Source organism: Chanos chanos, chromosome 5, assembly GCF_902362185.1.
Source record: "Chanos chanos chromosome 5, fChaCha1.1, whole genome shotgun sequence".
Taxonomy (NCBI): domain Eukaryota; kingdom Metazoa; phylum Chordata; class Actinopteri; order Gonorynchiformes; family Chanidae; genus Chanos; species Chanos chanos.
In genome coordinates, this window is record NC_044499.1 from 44,986,545 (window position 1) to 45,006,284 (window position 19,740).

General features: G+C 41.5%; 1 protein-coding gene across 2 annotated transcripts; it reads left to right on the top strand.

Annotated features, from left to right (window-relative positions):
- Positions 1-2,846: 2,846 nt before the first annotated feature.
- Positions 2,847-17,628, top strand: reep3b (receptor accessory protein 3b). 2 transcript variants are annotated; one of them, XM_030774074.1, is made up of 8 exons: positions 2,847-3,140; positions 8,693-8,765; positions 12,404-12,480; positions 12,806-12,926; positions 13,077-13,190; positions 14,880-15,030; positions 16,926-17,068; positions 17,216-17,628. In XM_030774074.1, exons 1-8 carry the CDS (start codon positions 3,109-3,111, stop codon positions 17,291-17,293), a joined length of 789 nt encoding a protein of 262 aa, XP_030629934.1. In that variant the 5' UTR covers positions 2,847-3,108; the 3' UTR covers positions 17,294-17,628. The 2 variants fall into 2 exon arrangements, with proteins under 2 accessions (XP_030629934.1, XP_030629933.1); XM_030774073.1 differs by having other exon boundaries at positions 16,926-17,062.
- Positions 17,629-19,740: the final 2,112 nt, after the last annotated feature.

Below are 19,740 nucleotides of genomic sequence, written 5' to 3' on the forward strand. Positions count from 1 at the left end.
ACTGTGTAAGAGAACCAAAGAGAAACAAATAAAAAGCACTGTTATTTCGTCTTCTGCGTGTCGACCGCAACCCGGGGGATTTAAATTTCTTGCAGCCTCCACCCGCAAATAGTCGCTCTTTTGCTTCGTGAAACTGAACACTGAAGCACACCACTGCCAGCGTAAAACTGGTATCCCTCCGCTCCCTTAGGCACACAACAGTGTAAAACCGCAGCGAGGAGATTTATACCTCCGCCAGACATGTTCATTCTCACTACGAGACTACCTTCCTACTATCACCAGACTGTTGAAAATAGTACTCTGTCATTATTGCATATCTGAGCCACGAGACTAACGGCAAAAAATGTGAAACCAGACGTGGATGCTAAAACACGAAGGATCTGAATTTTCTGCTCCATTGTTGTATAATAATTAAATGGGCTATTTCTCAAGTAATACAATGAAACATTTGCACGTTTTAACTAAAAACACAGTTATTAAAAAAGTAAGACTTCTCTCGCCGCTTTTGTTATGTTAACATTAATTTGATTTGAATAGGACATTCAGTAAGTGTAGTTTGTCTCAGTTCATCCTCACTGAGAGAGAGCACAGCAGTTATATAATCAACTATGCTTTGTGTGCTACTGTGTTTCATTCTTACTGGCTTATTGCTACCCTGCAGGCTGACCCTATAGGCTCTAAGGTGATGAGTATAAAAGCAACGCTGCTGTATGTAAAGCATGTCCACTGGAGGCAATCAGTCCTATGTCACCTTCAGGTCAAAGCAGTAGATGGAGAAAGATATCCTGCTGCTGACAGAATCACAAATCACTGTGCTCCTGAGATGGTTGTTAAGATGCGCCCGCCAGGACATAACAACACTATCTTGCAAGCACAGAAGCCACCACTGAGCAGAGCAAACAATGTTAGAAAGTACAGCTCCAATTTTTAGACTCTTTAGCACCAATGATTGCAATCAGAATCAGCTATGGTAACACTATGCAAGTGGCCAGGTATAATCACTACCATCTTCTTGCAAAGAACCTATCCATGAATTATGTTGTCGTACTCAAAGCATTTGAGAGGGAAAACAATTAAGTTTTGGTGATAAATGTACTTAAAATAATACATTCTTTGCTGTAAATTTAAATCTGTAAATTTAAAAATTGCAGATTTTACACAAAATGGTGATTGTACCACCTATTGTGATGTACTCACACTGTCATATAACAGTCATACCACAAGTGCACTCTCATTTCATCAGGAACATTTCTTAAGATTAAAAGATCCATAAAATGAAATAAGTAATTATAGCATGCATACCACATGCATATGCAGAATGACAGCAAATTGCCTTTGTACCTCAGTATTATGACGCAAAAGGAGAATTGAATGGTTCACAATGACAACGATATGATAACAGTCTTTAATAAGCTACAAACCCATTTTTAGTCACGTATTATATTTGTTCATTTTCCCCCGGACACCTATTTCTAGAGTGTTAGAGGATGTTTGTTATTAGTCTGTATTTTGTTCATCTTAGGACAAGAAGAATCCAAAGGACCAGAGAAAGAGCCTCTTGCAGACACAGACCTTCACATTAATAACAACAAGATTAACAAGAGAGGCTGCAGTTCACATATGTCATCTGTTGCCAGACGTGTTCCACCACACAGGCTGTGATGCATGCCGTGGCAGTATATCAGTACATTGCCAATAGTCTGAGACTGTTGTTTGATCTTTTCAGTGTGTGACACCATGATTGCTGTAATCACATCACTATGAGTCACAATAAAAAAAGAAACATGTGCATACATGTACATAAGGCAACTTGTCTGTTTGATAATAAAGGCAACTTGCCTGTTTGATAACAGGCACGTACACTGTCATAAAACTGCGTCAAAATTGTATAAAATCACTTCCCATTTGATACCTACCATCACAGTTTAGGATATGCTAGTTCAGGGGAAAAGGGTTCTGGACTTATCAAAACTCTCAAAGAAACAAGTACTAAATTCGATAAACCCTGCCCGGAGTCGATGCTTAGCTTTGCTTGTGACTGAGGTCCAAATCTGGATTAGGTCACGTGAAATTGGATGGTGTGGCTCTGATCCTTTGCGGAGTAGGTATTAATGTCTGTCTGAAAATCCGTACAGTTTGTTGCTCCGAACAGCACTTCCGTATAGAAATGGCAGGGAAACAATGACGTGTGTAAGGGAAAACACATTGCGTTTATACTATATAAAACTGTATGTTAAATGTGTGCATTACTTCAGCCAATGCTCTAAAAATCAGCTAAAATGCTGTTTCGATAATCGTGTCATTTTATCAGGGTGTGGTAAACAAAGCTTAAAATGACCCAGAAGATGGCTTTTTTTAAATTTTCGAATGACCCTCACTGTTACTCCTTAAAGAAACGGCTAATCCCTTGGCCTCATTTCATGAAGTTATGATTTGCCCACACAAGTAGATTAGTAAAGGGGGTCGTGCGAATTACAATTACCAAAATACAATGACATTCTCGTGCAATACCCAACGTTTATTTTATGCATAGTGTCGGTGCATATTACGTTCTGTTAAAGATCAACAGCGCTTCTTATTCACGTCTCTCCGTTGATGCTCATCACTGTTTGGTCTTTTCTTACTATCTTATATTACCAAATCAAGGTCGAATGCGTCCACCTAGTGTGTATGTCATCAGCGTAACCCTCAGTGAATAGCATTCAAATGAACCAATTGCTAGGCGGTATGCATGTAAACAAAAATATTGACCAATCACACAACGTAAGGGGTAGGTCTCTTAAGTCAAATTATTGCTGACGTCGAAACCAGTATGCACACCTTAGCTGTAAGCACAAAGAGGGAGAGGTACGAGGAATTGGAGAAGCCAAAAAAAGTAAGCTCTTCAAATAGCAGTATTTTAATAGAAGGGCTCTCGTGCCTTATCGAACTAGAAAATGCCTACTTCGAGTCAGTAGTAATGAAGCATGTTTTGGTGGTGACCGCTAACCTTAGAAGTTGTTACTAAAGTTTATCCAACGGTAGTTAGCTACCACCCTAGTTTCGGCCTCTCCAACCCCGCAGGGCCCTCGTCTCCTTCTGACGCATGTCTGACCAACCTGGGGAGAAATGGTGTCGTGGATTATTTCAAGATCAGTTGTGTAAGTTTGACTTTTTACTCTTTGAAAAATATAGTGTCACTGTATTTACCTTACTCTTGTATATTGGTACTTAAACTGATGTTTTCCTCATTAATTTTAGCACCAGCCCATATCTTAGCCAGTATAGCTAGCTAGCCAGCTAGCTTGCTTTAAATTTACGTTTGGCAAGGGTCATAGCATTTTAGCTAGCTTTTATCAACACCTTATTGGAGAGGGTTTCAGATACGTAACGACAACTTCAGGCTTGCTAGCTTAAACTTTGAGATCCATTTCTAATTTTGTTTGGAGAAATTAAAAACTACATTGTTCCGTTGATTTAAACTATTGTCGGTGAAAGCCAGCTAAATAATGCTAATCCAACTGGAACTGGTGTGCATCATTCTTGTCACATATCACGTATTAAACAGTTCAACCATGACGTAATTTGTCTTTTGATCTTGAACCATTTGTACGCAAAACCGTAAACATCAAGTATCATAAGTGCAGTTGAATTTGTGAAGTATGTTGGTTTTTATATTTAGAACTAAACTGTAAAAATATTATTGGAATATGTCAGCGACAAACGAATGCTTGTGGTTACAATATAAGTTAAACACATGCATGTTTTGCTTTTACTGCTTACGTTGTCTTCTTATTGCCCTTAATTTGCATTGAAGTAACCTAATTTCTAAGAGGCCTTTCGTACGCTAAAGCTTTATGTCGTTGTGAAGATGGTTGACTATGCTCCAAGTAGTTTATCCTAAAGGTTGCCGCATATGACGCTAACAATAAACCACCCCTAAATAAAACGAGCTTCACGTTTTTGGTTACAGTGTTAGCTTCAGGGCGAAAATCAATCGCTTCGTCTTCAGTTACATGCATGTGTTACTCTAAACGAGGGCATTATTTGAAGTTGCCGTGTTGCTACGTGCTGTGTTATTACCATCAGAAAATTTAGCTCCTTCTATATATGGGAAAATTTTCAGAGTTCACATGCATCTCTGCTACTATGGACTAGAAATGTATGTATATTAACTCCGCCTTATGTGGCATTAAGGAGACTTTACTGTATAGACTACCTAGTGGGCAGTAGCATCACAATAGTTAGAGTTCAAAATTACAAGGGGAAAAAAAAACAAATTACTACACATGACTACTGGTTGAAATGTATTGTTACATTCTGATATACCAGTTTAACTAATCAAAACGTTATACTTAACCATGTGAACAGCATCTTGTGGTCAGACAGTGTCAACTCAGCATTGGCAATCCAGAATTTACACTTTTCAGTCAAATCCAACAAACAGATGGCAAAGAGTTTAAATGAGGTGGATGAACCTTTCATCTGATTTGTGAAAACCAAGATTATGAACTAGTGTTGCCACATTGTTTTAGTGCAAGTTCAGTAGAGTTTCCGCTCCCAGAATGTATGTGATGCTTGTAAAATGTTAGGATGAGTCAAATTTTATGCCACTAAAAATTTTTTAATAATTCTGCAATTAGGCTAGGTTAAATGAAGGCCAGCTGACTTCAGCCTTTTGAGTTTGATGTTTACTATTTACTACTCGCTGTCCTAACTTTCCATTATTTACACAGTATTAGCGAACATTTTTGTTCTTCCATTGACACAAAGGTCTGCGTTCAGGCATGTACTAAAACCTAAACCTTAAAATGACTCATAAATTCAAGTCAACATGCTGCCTCAAGATAATTAGCCCAGGATACAAAACTCCAGCTTCACGTGTATTCACTTGATTTGTTTCCCCTTGGTTAGGTCTAGTTTATACTGCACATATTTTGTTGATTTTATTTGAAAAACAGCATAATTGTGTCCCTTTGAAAATACCCAAATTTATTTTTTCCAGAGCAATGCAGTCTGTCTTAGAGTGATGTCATTTCTTGCAACATGATCATTAATGGTAACAAATGCTGCTTTGTTCATCTCTGTTGGATTCCACTTTGTGGATTGGAAATGCACTAAAGGAACCAATAACATAGATGTCATTTACATAATTTTTGCGTTTTACCAAAGATGAAATTATGATTTCAAGTCTGTTTCTTTTTCCTTGCTACCAGTGTGGTCTGATTGTTTCAGATGTTTGGATGTGTGAGAACCTTTCTTAAACATTAGTGCACTTAAACATTAGTGCATTAGTGCATTATTCACGTTTAAACGATGGGAGACACTGAGGTGAAATTAGACTTAATGGTATGACTTGGAGCAAACATAAGTGTGTGGATAGCTTGATTAATTGATTGATTAGCTGATTGAATAATTGATTCTTTCTTTCTGTCTGTCTTTCTTTCTCCATTGAGTGTATGAAGGGCCTCACGTTGTTAAAATAAAGATTCTGCAATAATGGTTTTCCCCTCGTCCACCTCATCAACAGAGAGTTCCTTCCCATTCCACTGCTCCCTGTGTTTATTCACCCTTATGTCTCTCATTGCCTGTGCCAAGTCTCTGCTCTCTCCATTGTTTTTTTATCCTTGTGAAAATGGAGAGCACACGTACCTTTCCACATAAAAGAATTTGCTGACTTTTTATTGTTTGTTCACATACACTTCACACATTTTCAATAGTGACATGCTATATATATATATATATATTTTTTTTATTTTTTTTTTTCACTCATTGTTTTGTGAGAAGCTTTAACATGTTGATGGTTTTGCTACCTAAGAATGTATTCAAAAACGGTGTATACTGTATGTCACCGTTTGAATATTACACTAACCGTTACTCTTGCAAGTCTTCAGTTTTGCCTTTTTAAGGGAAAAAAATGAATCTGTTAAGTTGGAACTGAAACAGATGTGAAAATCAAGGTCTGTGAATCTTTAGGCTCGAGTTCATTATAGGCCCCCAGCATCTGGCTCTAAGTTTTTAGTTTTGGCCTGCTAGAGGCCATGTGGGTGTACTGTGTCAGTGTTTCTTAGCAGGAAACTCAAAGTTGACCTAAAACAGAATGTCAAGGCCTGTCTGAGGGTTTTATTTTTTCAGCTGCAAGCTTCAAGAATGAGGCCCCGCTTCACAAAATTGTTTCAAGAACCCTCTCTACAGGCTCCGTTTCCTCCATTTCTCTGGTTTAGGAAGAAATGCTCTGTTCTGTAGAAATACTGCAAAATGATGTGCAGTTAGTTTATTATTGCTGCACCGAGGCTGCCTCAGTTCTGGTCTCAGAATGATAGACCACCATCGAACAATGAAGACCTAAAAAGGGTTTTTGACAATATGCTAGTGTCAGTGTGAGTAGGTTTTGGCTAAACATTGTCTACTAAAACAAATATGTTATCTAAGTCCTCTGTTTCTTAAAATTTGAACTACTTCCTATTCCGTCCCTGTTTGATAAGCAGTTGATTTATGGAAATATATGGGTAATCCCTCTATGCTAAAAATTGATTGCTTCTATGTAATTGATTGTAGTTTACCGTTAATCTCACAGTGAATGACCATTGGCTTTACATTTTCAGACCACTAGAATGTTGTTAGATTTTTCACTTTGTCTTCGTTGTGGGTGGAAGTAAATTTTCACAGTCAAAACTGATTAAAACAATGGCCAAACGAAAGAAAAATACCAGTTATTAGCCACACAGACCTCTATTAATGCAAGTAGCAGTTACTTGGACCTTCAAATTATAGTGTTTCAGGTGGGGGGGAGGGGGGCGAGCTTGTGAAAGGTTTGGAGCTGAAGACTATTGTTAGAACCCTGCAGCCCTGTTGTTTCTATGGCAACAGGAAAATAAACTGCTGCCAAGGTGGATCCTTGGATGAGGGCCATGAAACATAGAAACTGGGAGAAAGTTACACGTTATATAAATATGCTTTCAACACATGCAAAAGGTTACAAATGGTTTCAGAAAATTCATATTCCTCATTGCCCTTTTCCCCTTTTTCTTTTTGAAGGAAATGGCTTTCATATGTCTTCTGGTGACTTTGGTGTCTTTTGGTTCTTAAGCTCTTATTACTAAAGCAAGTAGAGAATCGTTGTGCTTTTAATTCAGAGTCATTATTCTTGGCTGATTATCCCAGATATCATTCTGATCAATATGTTATCTGTAAACTGACACACGGGCAGCCCAGTTCAGTCAATCAGATCAAGCTTAATACCAGGTCAAAAATAGCCTGGATCTGGCAGGAGAACCACGTCACAAATGTTCACCCTATTTAGCAGCACTGCTGAGTCAAGCACACATGTTTTCTCTGCAAAGAAGAGCAGAGATACATTAATATTTCAGATTGCCTGAATGTTTGCCTGGGTGCAAGGTTTCCGCAGTATATCAAGCTCTTAACACAGTTGGATGATACCCAAAAGCACAATTGTTCGAATGCGTCTCAGATCTTTTATACGTCTGTATTTGGAACACCAGTATTTCGGTCGGACTTAAAACGCACAAACAGTCTTTTGGAATAAGAGGCAATTGTGAGAACAGTGGGGTTTTTTTTTTCTTTTCGATCTCAGAAACGTTATAGGAATGACATCTCCTTTTGTCTCTTGATGTCTTGTCTCGCATGCTTAAAGTGAATACATGGCCCAACTGTCTGGACTCTGGCTTATGTTAGAGGCTTTCTTCATCTGTCAGCAGCATATTAACAGAGCCAGTCTGGAACACTGGCATGCTTTGCAATGGCTGCCTCTCAGACTCTGTTTAGAAATTCATCTCCGTGCTGGTCACAGCCTTTGTTTGTGCCTTTCTCTTTGTTTATGCTCTTCAGCCCATTTTAGTCTAGATGGTGTATGTACGCAGGTCTAGTGGGGAAGGGAAGTTATAACACAGCTGCGGTTCTTCCGTGGTTGGCATCCTTTGAGCGTCGTGGAGTACACACTGTGCGCTAATTGCTCAATGCTGCTGGGAAGCTTAAAGGTTGGAGGAGGAGCAGAGAGGGGTGTAGGAGGCGGCGGTGGTGGTGTGGGGACAGCGGGGGGGGGGGGGGGGGGGGGGGGGGGGGGGGGGTGGGGGGGGGGGGGGGGGGGGGGGGGGGCGACTTTCTCTGGAGGTTCCAGTATGCATTGTTCCGCAGGCTCACCCGCACATTTAGCAGAGTGGAACGTAATAAATGAGACTCAGCTGAGAGCTGCTTCCAGATGAAAGACTGGCTCTGTTCCCATCTGTTGGTGTATTAGCTCAGGTCAGCCACTCAGAGGCTGCGCTGGGAGTTCTGGCCCCCACCCAATGCCCTTGCAAAGACACATTGGGCTGGACTGCATTAGCTGTACATTATGTGAATTGTACATGGGATTTTGTTTCAGGCAGGGTCTCTCCATGTGCTGAGATTTTTTTTTTTTTTTCATTCTTTTTCTTTTTTTCTTTTTTTTTTCTTTTCATTCTTTTTTTTTTTCGCTGCATTCGGCAGAGGGAAAAGAAAAGGAAATCTTTGTTTATCTTGTGAATGCAATCAGTAGGAGGAAATTCTGTGGGAGGCTCTCTGTATTGCAGGAGACACAGAAAAGCGTTTGGAGGAATTGTTCATGGTAAATGTAACCATTTTTACTTTCTTGTTGGAAAATAATTAACTTTAAGAAGCTAACGTGTGTGTCCCCCCCCCCCCCCCCCCCCCTTTTTATTTTTTTCATTCACAGGCTTGTCTTTGGTACACTCTACCCAGCATACTACTCCTACAAAGCAGTGAGAACCAGAAATGTCAAAGAATATGTAAGTGCAAAATCACATCATGGTCTTCTTCAGCTTTGTAGAAACATTTCCTTGTTCAGTTCTTTAAACCCACGATAAACATCCAAAAGTATAACCTTTGTATAGCGTTGCTTTATATTGCTGAACTTTAATACTTCACCTACACAACATACATAGTACCTCTTTATGCTAACTAGCTTTATTTTAATTCACTCCCTTGTTATTGATTCAAAGGGGGATTTTTAGACTTTTAGGGTTTATGTAACATTCTCGGTGCCATGCATACCTGTTGATGATCTGTGCGGTTTGCTGGTGTTTTCTGTACAAGTCCAGGCATGCGGGCGGGCGTGAACTCCCTTTTTACCGGAGCAGATTGACATGTACTTTTCTGCAGTGACTGGTAGCACAGGCTGTTCTAAGGCTGTGTCCTTATATGAATGATCTGAGCAGGTGCCTCGCAGGAATGCTTGTTACGGCCCAGCCAAACTCGACTGTCGTCTTTTTAGATAACAATGGCTCGAGTCAGACAACTCAGACGGGCGTTTAGCGCTCCAGAAACAGGCCGAGCCACGCCGCTCCGGCCGTAAGACTCGCATATTAACGACATTTTTAATATCAGAGCTCCGCGTCAGAGCGCACGCCGCGCACAGCTCGTAATATCGCCCGTTTCTTTTCTCTTCTTTCAGCAGACTCTCCGCATCGTTTTTTTTTTTACCATCCCGGGTGAAATTGGTCATTTAAATTTTCTAAGCTTCGCTGCGTTGAAGTGCTCTGGGAACCGAGTTGCCAGTGACCTCTTTTGATTAGGTGTGCGGCCTCAGGACGTAGCTACCCCTGCAGCAGCTGTGCATGCCGCTATCCCTTTTCAGTTTTATATAAGACGAAACAAACGTAACTCGGCCGTGAAAAGAGACAGTTTTATGTATAGCTGAATGATGTAATTTGTTGCAGTGTCTTTGAAATTGAGGCTGGGAGCTATAACAAAGCATAGCGCTGGCTATAGAAATTTTGCAGGTTTTTTGTGTAGAGCTATGCTGATTTTTCTGTTGTACACCTTTTTTTTTTTTTTTTTTTTTTTTTAGGATGATCGGCAACCATTTCCTGATTTACTTCTCTATAGGAATTTTATTAGAAAAAAAACCTCTTAAGTCCCAGCACAGTAGAACCATTGAAAAACTGAGTAGTATGCACAAGCCTTTGAATCCATGCTAAGCCTGAGCAGAAAGTATGTCTACATCAGTCACTTTTGAACTGGCCATGCTTGATCTAATTCTCAGTTTGTCTTGTCAGTGCTTCATGTAATAAATGTGAATATGTAGCGTTGTAAACTTCCAAAATGGATTTTACTGGTAGTCTTGAAACTGTTAGTCTCCGTAATATGTGTCACTATGTCTCAGTTATTACCCAGCGAGGACTAGCGGTAAGCAGTTTAACGTCATATTTTAATAGCCTACAAGATAAGAGGGTTTTAATAAGAATAGCGACGATACAAAAACAGGACGGTAACAATTTTGCGTTCATCGCTTCCAACGCAATCAACAGAGCTAGGGCACCGGCCGCCAAAGGTTACAGATGTTTATACGATTCTCTAAAATATTGAATGCTCAAATGGAAAGTACATCTCAGTAAACTCAGACAGGCTTTTATTGGCAAAGGCTAGGAAAACAGAAGAAAGAGCATTCCACCACGAAAGCCCTTTTTGAACTCCCAAAACAAGTCATGACTGTGGTTGCATTTGTCTTTGAGTGCGGACTGAATGTCAGACTAGTAATTGAGAAACCTCTCTTCAGTTGTCTCCAAAATAGCCTGGGCAAATGAGGCTTTGTGCAACACTCCTTTTTATAGACCAGTTGACTAGGCTACCGGTTTATATACAACTTAAAATAAAGTTTAGAGGCAATCTGGCATATGTTCTCTCTATAGGCTTTAGCATTTGTTTAGCCTCTGCCTTGCATCCACTCGTATGCAACGTGGTTGTTTAAACTGCAAAGCAAAGCAACATCACTATTTTGTAACAGATTCTTCTTCAGTTCTTTGACCTGCTTTTAAGAGGTCGTAACACACATCCGTTTTGTTTATTATCGGTTTTGGATTGCAAGCATACAAGAACACAAAATGTCTTGGATTACTACATTTATCTCTGACCACAGATCCTCGGATCCAGTAGAAACGTGCATATGGTGAGGTATCATATAGTGGGAATGTAGGCTGAATATTAAATATCTAAGATTAGTATAGATGCTGAAATCTAAAAGAAAAAAGCTGAAGACCACTTCACTTTTGTTTTAAAGCAGCCGGTCAAAGAGACCCTCATCCTCTGGCGGTGTTGTACAGGAAAGGAGTGCTTGTTTTGGATTCTAGCCCACAGCTGAATCCCAACTCAAACTGCACCCTCTCAAATTACAACCGGTGCAAGGTACCATGAAGAGGATGAAATTGTGCTAGTGTCTCGCATAGTTCTTTGATTAAATTTATAGTGATCCAGACTATTTATACCTAATAAATTTTTTGTTTTAGTCTGGGATATCGTGAAGCGTTTCTCTTGATTCTTTAAGGTTTGAAGTTTTTTTTTGTTTTTTTTTTTCCCTTTGCCCCTTTTTCTTTTATGTTCAAAGGACAAGCCTTGATTTCTTTTTCTAAATCCTGAGTTGCTCTGTCAGAAGGACGAATCTCTCTAGACCTGTGTGAACTGACAGGAGGGGGCGGAGAAGGTGTGTGTGGGGGGGGGTTTAACGTACGCCAGTGATCCTGGCATTGGCGCGCTGCATTGATCCCTTTTTGGACGATCGGAGGACCCAGTTTGGTTCACGGGGAGGTCACCAATTAAATGTGACGCGGGCTGTCAGGGCAGTAATTCTGATGCGGGATAGATTCATTTGACTTTGTTCACCGAGGCTGAAAATATCACCTAATACCTCAGAGAGGCTGAACTGTAGGCAGGGATCACATGATCGTCTGCAGTACCTTTTGAAATTGAAATGCTGCGAAGCGGCTGAAAGGCTGCTGCAGCTGGAGGCGAGGCGCGTGGGGAAAAGGTAGAGCATACAAAACAGGGCCCCGCTGCACACGCACCGTGTGTATCGCCATGGAAATGAAAGTCAGGGCAATAATGATTTTTTTTTTTTTCTTTTTTATACTCTCAGCCATGCCTCCTCCTCCTCCTCCTCTCCTTCTCACACTAGGAAAAGAAGCTTGATTGGTTTTACATTGGCGAATCAGTCTCTGTGGTAAGATTAGTTCGCTAACAAATGTTGAAAAATATTCCGGCGAGCGCTAGCAATATACAATTCGGTCACGCAGGCTTGATTCAGACGACTGTACAATGCACATTGTGTATTGGCTCCGCGCCAGCGCTGTGCTCTGATATGATGGCGCGTCTAGCGCTCCGCCATTGCATATTGATCGGTGGCCCTGATGACTGTGGGGTCTGGCTAAGTTGGATTCTGTCTGGACCTCATCAGAGTGAAAGTTCTGGTCACATGGTTCGGATGAGTCATCTCTTTTCTGCACAGTGACAGTAGGACTTCAGTGCAAATAGTCTTGTCTTTTGCAGTGTTCATGTATTCATTTTCACGGATACATATCCATTTTCTCTCTCTCTCTCTCTCCCCTCCCCCTCCCTCTTTCCCATACATTAAATGTGTGCTCTGTGTCTTTAGGTACGCTGGATGATGTATTGGATTGTCTTTGCACTCTACACAGTGGTGGAAACCATAGCAGACCTCACTGTAGCTTGGTAAGACTGACAGCCAATTAATCAGACCCATTATCTCAACTGTACACTAATGCTTCATTTGGTTGATTGCCTGTGATTTGCTTCAAACTAAACAAACAAGTAATTTAATTTAGGAACTTGTTGCTGTCATCTTAGATCAAATTACGAAGAAAAAAATAATCAAGGTTTAATAAAATTAAGTTGCTTTGATTTGCCCTTTTTTTTTTTTTTTTTTCCCCCATGCAGAATCAAAAATCAATTTTGTGAAGCACGACGTTCAAACGAGCTTGTTTGCGGCACGTGATTCATTTGTTGCCTGTGTGTGTGTGGCTCTCTGTTTTCAAAGGTTTCCCCTCTATTATGAAATAAAGATTGCCTTTGTGATCTGGCTAATTTCTCCGTACACCAGAGGTGCCAGTCTGATCTACAGAAGGCTCCTGCATCCTCTGCTGTCTTCAAAAGAAAGGGTAACTCTTTTTACGTTCGCACGTTCCACTGGTGTATAAACACCACACTGAGATTTCTCTGTTGCATCATTTTTCCTATTGACGACACGTGAAAAACAAGATAAGGACGTGTGCTTACTTTCTCTGAATAACTGTTCTCTGTTTTAATAGGAAATTGATGACTACATTGTTCAGGCAAAAGAGCGCAGCTACGAGACCATGGTGAACTTCGGCAAACAGGGCCTAAGTATAGCTGCAACCGCAGCTGTCTCTGCAGCTGTCAAGGCAAGTGCGGAACGGCATGACTCTGTGTGTGTGCGTGTCTGTGTGTGTGTGTGTGGTGTGTGTGCGAGTCTGTGCGTGTGGTGTGTGTGCGAGTCTGTGTGTGTGGTGTGTGTGCGCGTCTGTGCGTGTGGTGTGTGTTTGTGCACGTCTGTGTGCGTCTGTGTGTGTGTGTGCGTCTGTGTGTGTGTGCGTCTGTGTATGTGTGTGTGCGCGTGCGTGTGTGTGTGTGCGCGCGTCTGTGTGTGTGTGCGCGCGCGTCTGTGTGTGTTTGTGTGCGCGTCTGTGCGTGTGCATGTGTCTGTCTGTGTGTGTGTGTGTGTGTATCTGCTTGTTTCTAAGGGCTTCCTCTTAAAAGTCTTTGTGTATTATGGTCCAATGTGTGTTTCTCCTGTGTTTAAATCGCATTAGAATTGCATGCAGATTTGTGTCTAAAGGTTACTGGGTTATCAGTCAGACACCAATACCGTTACGCCAGTACGCTTTCCTTGGACATCGTTTACTTTATTTACCATTCCCATTTTGTTTGGCATTCCTGTCATTAGACAACGAACAAGTGAGCTACTCCTAAAACGCACTGTGAACTGCATACACACACGATGGTGTCCATTCAAAAGAGAAAGGACACAGTGGTTATTAGACATCTGAACTGAAAGGCCTTTTTGTTGAGACATGAATGTAATCACTATAATATGTTAATGAAAACCAGTTTGCGGAGAGCTGCTCTGCTTTTCATTTGGCCATTGTCCTGCCAAAACAGCCCCGGGGCAGGACGCTGGCGGCCAGGTGAGGAGCCTTCCTTTTGGAAAGGCTCATCCAGAAGAAAAGGTCGACTTTGCATCTAACAGACTCTCTTAAGTGGAGCCAGTGAGCTTGTAAAAAGCCTATATCACTCACTCTCCATTACACATGGTATTGATCAAGCTCCCCCGCCTGTTTTTTTTTTTTTCTTTTTTCTTTTTGCCTTCCGCTTCCTTTTTCGCCTCTTTTTAGTCTGTTTTCTCTTCTTTATTGTATCTTAACCCTGGTGTTAATCTTTCTCTTTCCACCCTGTACTGACATACTGTCCAATAGGAATACTGCACCACATGCGCCTGCTCTCTGTGATTGAGGTAATAGTAAAAACAGTCAACAGCATGGGGGGGGGGGGGGGGGGGGGGGGGGGGGGGGGGGGGGGGGGAATGAAGCACTTACAGAGATCATCTTTTTGGTTTTCGTTTTGTCGTTGTTTTTCTTTTCTCCTTATTTTCATAACGTTTCTTTTTTTTCTTTTTCTTTTTTTCATCTATCAGACTGACATAGGCTCATGTTTCATATGACTAATGATCACTTCACAGCAGTACACAACACATCTGTTTTCAAAAAAAAAACAAAACAAAAAGAACCCAGGCCATTTCCTACAGAGCCCCCATTTTCATCCAGCAGATATTGATTTGATATCCTGTCATATTCATCCATGAACATGCATGCCCTGCATGTACTTTTCTTTTTTTTTTTTTTTTTTTCATTGGTTTGTTTGTCGTGTCTTTTTGACTTTGAGGTTCGTCATTCAAACAGAGTTGAGCTGTCATGTGTTTGTTAGGGTTGTAAAGGCTAATATAAGAGTGGTGGCAGCATGGTGACTTGTTTTCTCTCTCTCTCTCTCTCTCTCTCTCTCTCCCTTTTTTTTTTTTTTGTCGGTTTGGTTTGCAGGGCCAAGGTGCTATCACTGAGAAGTTAAGGAGCTTCAGCATGCATGACCTGACACAGATATCCCAGGACGAGGGAGGAGGCCAGCTTTACCCGGGGTACTCCAGCTCGAACCCCGCTCGCAGGGGCAACATCGCCCAGGCCGACGGAGCCGGTACGTCTCCTCCCGCATTTAAACGTCCCCCTTAATTATTCACCCCGTCAGGTTTCAAGATTCCCCTCGCCCCCCCCCCCCCACCCCCCCCCCCCCCCCCCCCTTTGTTTCAGCTCCAGCTGAGTATGCCTGGATATTGTTTTACTGCCTCGGTGGTCTGTTCACAATGCCTACAGCCTCGAAGATGAATTATTGTCACCGCTCTGAGCGGCTAATGGGAGCCTGCAGTTGTGTTGAATATTCGAGCTGCTTTTAGCAAGGCAGCAAGGGGGAAGAAAAAAAAACCCCACCATGGCGACGCCTTTATGTACATCAGTAAAGCCCCCAAAGAGCCAAGAGCTTTCTGGAAGGTTGTTTCAAGCAGATCCCACAAGCTTTTTACAAATGATATCATCATAATACACTGCCAGTCTTCCAGCAAAAATAATAGATTTGTATTTGTCTCCAGTGTTGGAGTAATAAGTAATAGTGGCACGTTCCAAGCATGAAAGGTCTAGTGGAGCTTTGTGGGAAGATGAAAAAAAGAAAAGGAAAAAAAAAACCCATCTCTCTTAGACAGGCTCTGAGCTGAATACCTAATAGGTTCTATCTCAGTATGCTAATGCCATGTGTTTGAAATTCCACTGGCATCCAAGTCATTTTGCTCTCGTCTGCAATGAAGCCATCATAAAGAGGAGCTCGGAAATGCCACCGCTGTTTAGAGCAAAGACAGGACGAGGCAAAGGCTCGTCAGCTGATCAAGTCAGATGTTAATTGTGGTTTTGAACGGAATAAAGGGAAAAATTCGCCGCGTGTCGCTCATTTACATGTCCTCAATCGATTTACGCGCAAATGGAGGTCAACGTATAAGAAGACGCGCTGTAGCTTACAGCAATCTGCTTAGGAGTATGTTTCTCAATTCTTTTCTCTCCATCCCTGTCAGAGAAATTCATATCATTCATTCTTACATCCTGCAGTCTACTACTTCCTAAGGCTTTAACAGCAGCTGGGCTATTTTTCAGGGCTATTTATGTATTCACATATATATGTGTGTGTGTATATCATTTTGGAGCAGCGTAGAATAAAGCTGTCATTAATATAAAATAAGGTCATTTACCAAGCAGGTAAAACTGGTGCGTGACATGCCAAGAGTGAATTTCAGAACAGACTACTATACCTCACCATGCTGTAATTCTGGCCAGCTCTCTGCTTAGCTTGCAGAAATGTAGCCACAAAACGTAAGTATAGCCAAGGAAAATTAATTGCGTCTTTTCCAAATCCCAGGAAACTTGTTACATTTTGGTAATCGAAAACAGTCGTGGGTGTGTGGGAACAAACAAAGGAAAGATGGTTGAAAGAGACAGTCTGTATCTCTGATGCCCCCTTCTGGAGAGAAAGGTGAACTACGCTCTCGGGAAACCCAGCCGTGCACTGCACTACAGTTCTTGGTTGAACTACAGTTCTTGGTTGACTCCTCTGGCTCCGTGCAATTAGCGGCGAGGCCTGCAGTGGCATCCTCCAGAGTTAGGTTTGGCAGCATTGGCTGGGTCTCCCTGGCACAGGCTGGTACTCCTTAGCCCAGGGCTGTGCTGGGGGGAGCTTGGAAAAGACCGTGCCAGGAGCAGGCTGAGACCAGCAGGGCAAAGGCCTGCAGCTGTTCAACACCCCCACCACCCCCCACCCCCCAGCTTAACTTAACGACCACTGACTCAATACTCACCAAACCAGTACACATACCTTCTCCCCAGCACCAACCAGTGTCTGTACTGCTCTTTCAACTCACATACTACTACTGCGGCCTAAAGACAATGTGCTTTACCTGCTATATTGAAGTGCGTGACGTTGTGTGCACAGCGGTCTGTGTATGAGGTTCTGAACCTGGCCTGGACAGTCACGCTTGGTTTTGCCCCCACCAGGTTATTATTCTCACGAGCAAGAGGATGGGAGCGACGAGGAGGGAGACACGGTGTTCTCCGAGGACGAAGCCGTGTCCTCCCGCGGCGTCAGGCGCTCCCACAGCGTCAAAGTGGTACGCTCCAAACTCCGCCGAGACGTAAGTGTCACAGAGAGAGAGAGAACCCCCGACGGTTCTCGACGGAACTGTGGCGCAACGCCGATAATTAACAGATGAAAGGTTCAGGGAATATTTTTATGAACGTGGTTTTTCTCTCTTCTCTCTCTCTCTCTCTCTCTCTCTCTCTCTCAGCCCCGTTATGGATCTCTGAAAATCAAAGGCAGGAAGAGACCAGGGCTCAGCTCTGTTAACTATGCAAGTGAGCACTAAGAAGACAACTACTGATCTCCAGAAGCTTTAGCAATGCAGAACAAATGTGTGTGTACATATTCTTGTCTCTTCATACTGGGTATGGGTTCCATTCCTGTTCACAGCAGCTGTTTACCAAACCAATTATTTATTTGAAATATATTGCAATGTGTTCAAGCCTGTACAGACAGAGAATATAATGTGCTTTTAAAGGGATAGTGATGGATTGTTTGGATATTTGTGTCATTAGTGTAGGTATTTTAAAAGCGTGGTTTTATTCTTCTTAACTTGAATTTCTGGATGTCATTGCTTTCACATTTGTACTGAAAAGTTCAGATTGTTGTGGTTGTGGGGTTTTTTTTTTTTTGGTAATCGTTTTTCTTCTGTTTGTTTTAGTTTTCCTGTGCTGCCTTTGAGATCATGCATTTGAATTTGACTTGTCAAGCTGATTGAAGTAGATTTTGATCATAATGCTGTATTATGGTTTTGATTTGCTCCAAAGTTACATTTTATCTTCATACTAGGTTAGAAAATGTCCTTTATAATGAGTAGGGAAAAGCCTTTGGGAATGAAAGGGAAGAAACTACTTGACGAGTATGCTATAGAAGAGTGTGAATGGGTGAAAAGTGTATGAATTGCTGTATTTTTTTAACCAATGGTACAGAGGTCTTTTTATAAAGAAATGTTTTGCACAATGTAAAAAAAAAACAAACAAACAAACTTTGTTTTCTTCTGTCATCTCAATTTGGAATGTAGCTTAGTCTGGGAAGAGGACCAGTCATGGCCTAAATATGCTGATTTACCAAAGATAATGTGTGAGATGGTTTAGGAAGTCAGGTCCAGAAAAGTGCCGTCGTGTATGACTGAGTGCTTCATCTGAATACAGTCTGATGGAATAAACTGAATTTTACAATCATCTTTTGTAAGATCTGTTTAATAATAATAATAATGACAATCATCATCATGATAAGTGATGTACACAAGTCATTGTGTGCTTTGTATCAACGCAGTATTTCAGAGTTGTTCCTGTTTTGACTGTTTATTTCCCAGCGTCTCTGTGGTGAGGCCACAGTTCTGCACAGTTTGTGTGTCTCCTTGCTCTGACACATGTGATTCAGTTTATCAAGGGCTTAAGAATTAGCGGGTGAGTGGAGTCAGGTGTTTTAAAGCAGGGAGAGAGGTAAAGCGTGCACTGCTGTGGGCTCCCGGGAGCAGGACGGTGAGGTTCTGTCTTAACTGGTCATGTCACTGAAAAAAAAAAAAAAGAAAGAAAGAAAAGCTAGATTTAGTGATTGTAAACAGAAATGTGAAACGTCCCGGGGAACAGATCTCAGATCTGACTGTAAACACACGGAATCAACTCCGGTAAAGACGTGTACATACCAAAAAAAAAAATGCTCATGGCACACTGTTAATAGTAGGAAAGGCAGACAGATGTTGGCCTGTTCTGTCTCTTCTCTTGAGGTCCTGCACTGATTGTTATTGATGGAGGGGTTGAGAACAGCGAGCCCTCAAATCAGCTCTAGCACCGGAGACCAAACCCCCGACTGACACACAGATCCGTCAGAGGAGAGAGTGTAGTTTGTGGCTCCAGCGTTTGGGCTGGGCTTTGTGACTGCCGTCTGATGAGGATTAATGCCCCGGCTGTCAGAGAGCCGGGGGAGGGAGGGAAGAGACGTCTGTATCCCTCTCTTAGCAGGCATCATTCATGGAAACTCTGTACGGATCACTAATACGTTGTGTAAAAGGGAGGAGGTGATGACCAGGGAGGGCACGGAGCATGCTGTGTTTAATCTGTAATAAGCACCGGTCGCTGCCGTAGGATTCGTAAAAAGGAACAATCATCAAAATGATGAAAGACTCTTAAGAGACGGTCTTGAATGGAAACTGCTGAATAGAAGTGCAGTTCATATACTTGAAATAAAAAGGTCAAAGCTAGCTAAAAATTGTACGTTTATTTTAATGAAGTTTTTGGTCGTTTTGGCCCGCGTCTTTTTTCTTTTTCTTTTTTTTTCTTTTTTTTTTTACGTTTTGGAAGTTGACCTAACTTTTCATGTTGGCAAGGGAGCATGGATACCGTGATTGAAACCTAGGGGAGGATCATTCTAGGGGAGCATTACATTTTAAAGGTCTGAATTAGAAAAAAAAGTCACCAACAGTTTATCTTTAAAACAAGAGAATATAAGACTAGTAACAAAAAATGAAAATACAACTAATACAATAAGAATGATCTAGAAAGATATAATCTGATGAAATAAATATTACATGGTATATATATACATATATATGTATATAAAACATAAAATCCTCTCAGTTCCAAAGTGAATGCTTTTTTCTCTTCCCTTGTGTGGAAGAGGAAGATAATTCACTAAAAGTGGATTCAGACCGTGCAAGTGAAGCTTACTGAAAACTTCATTTCATATGTGAGATAGATGACCCAAAGGTGTGACGTATCTCTGTAATTCACA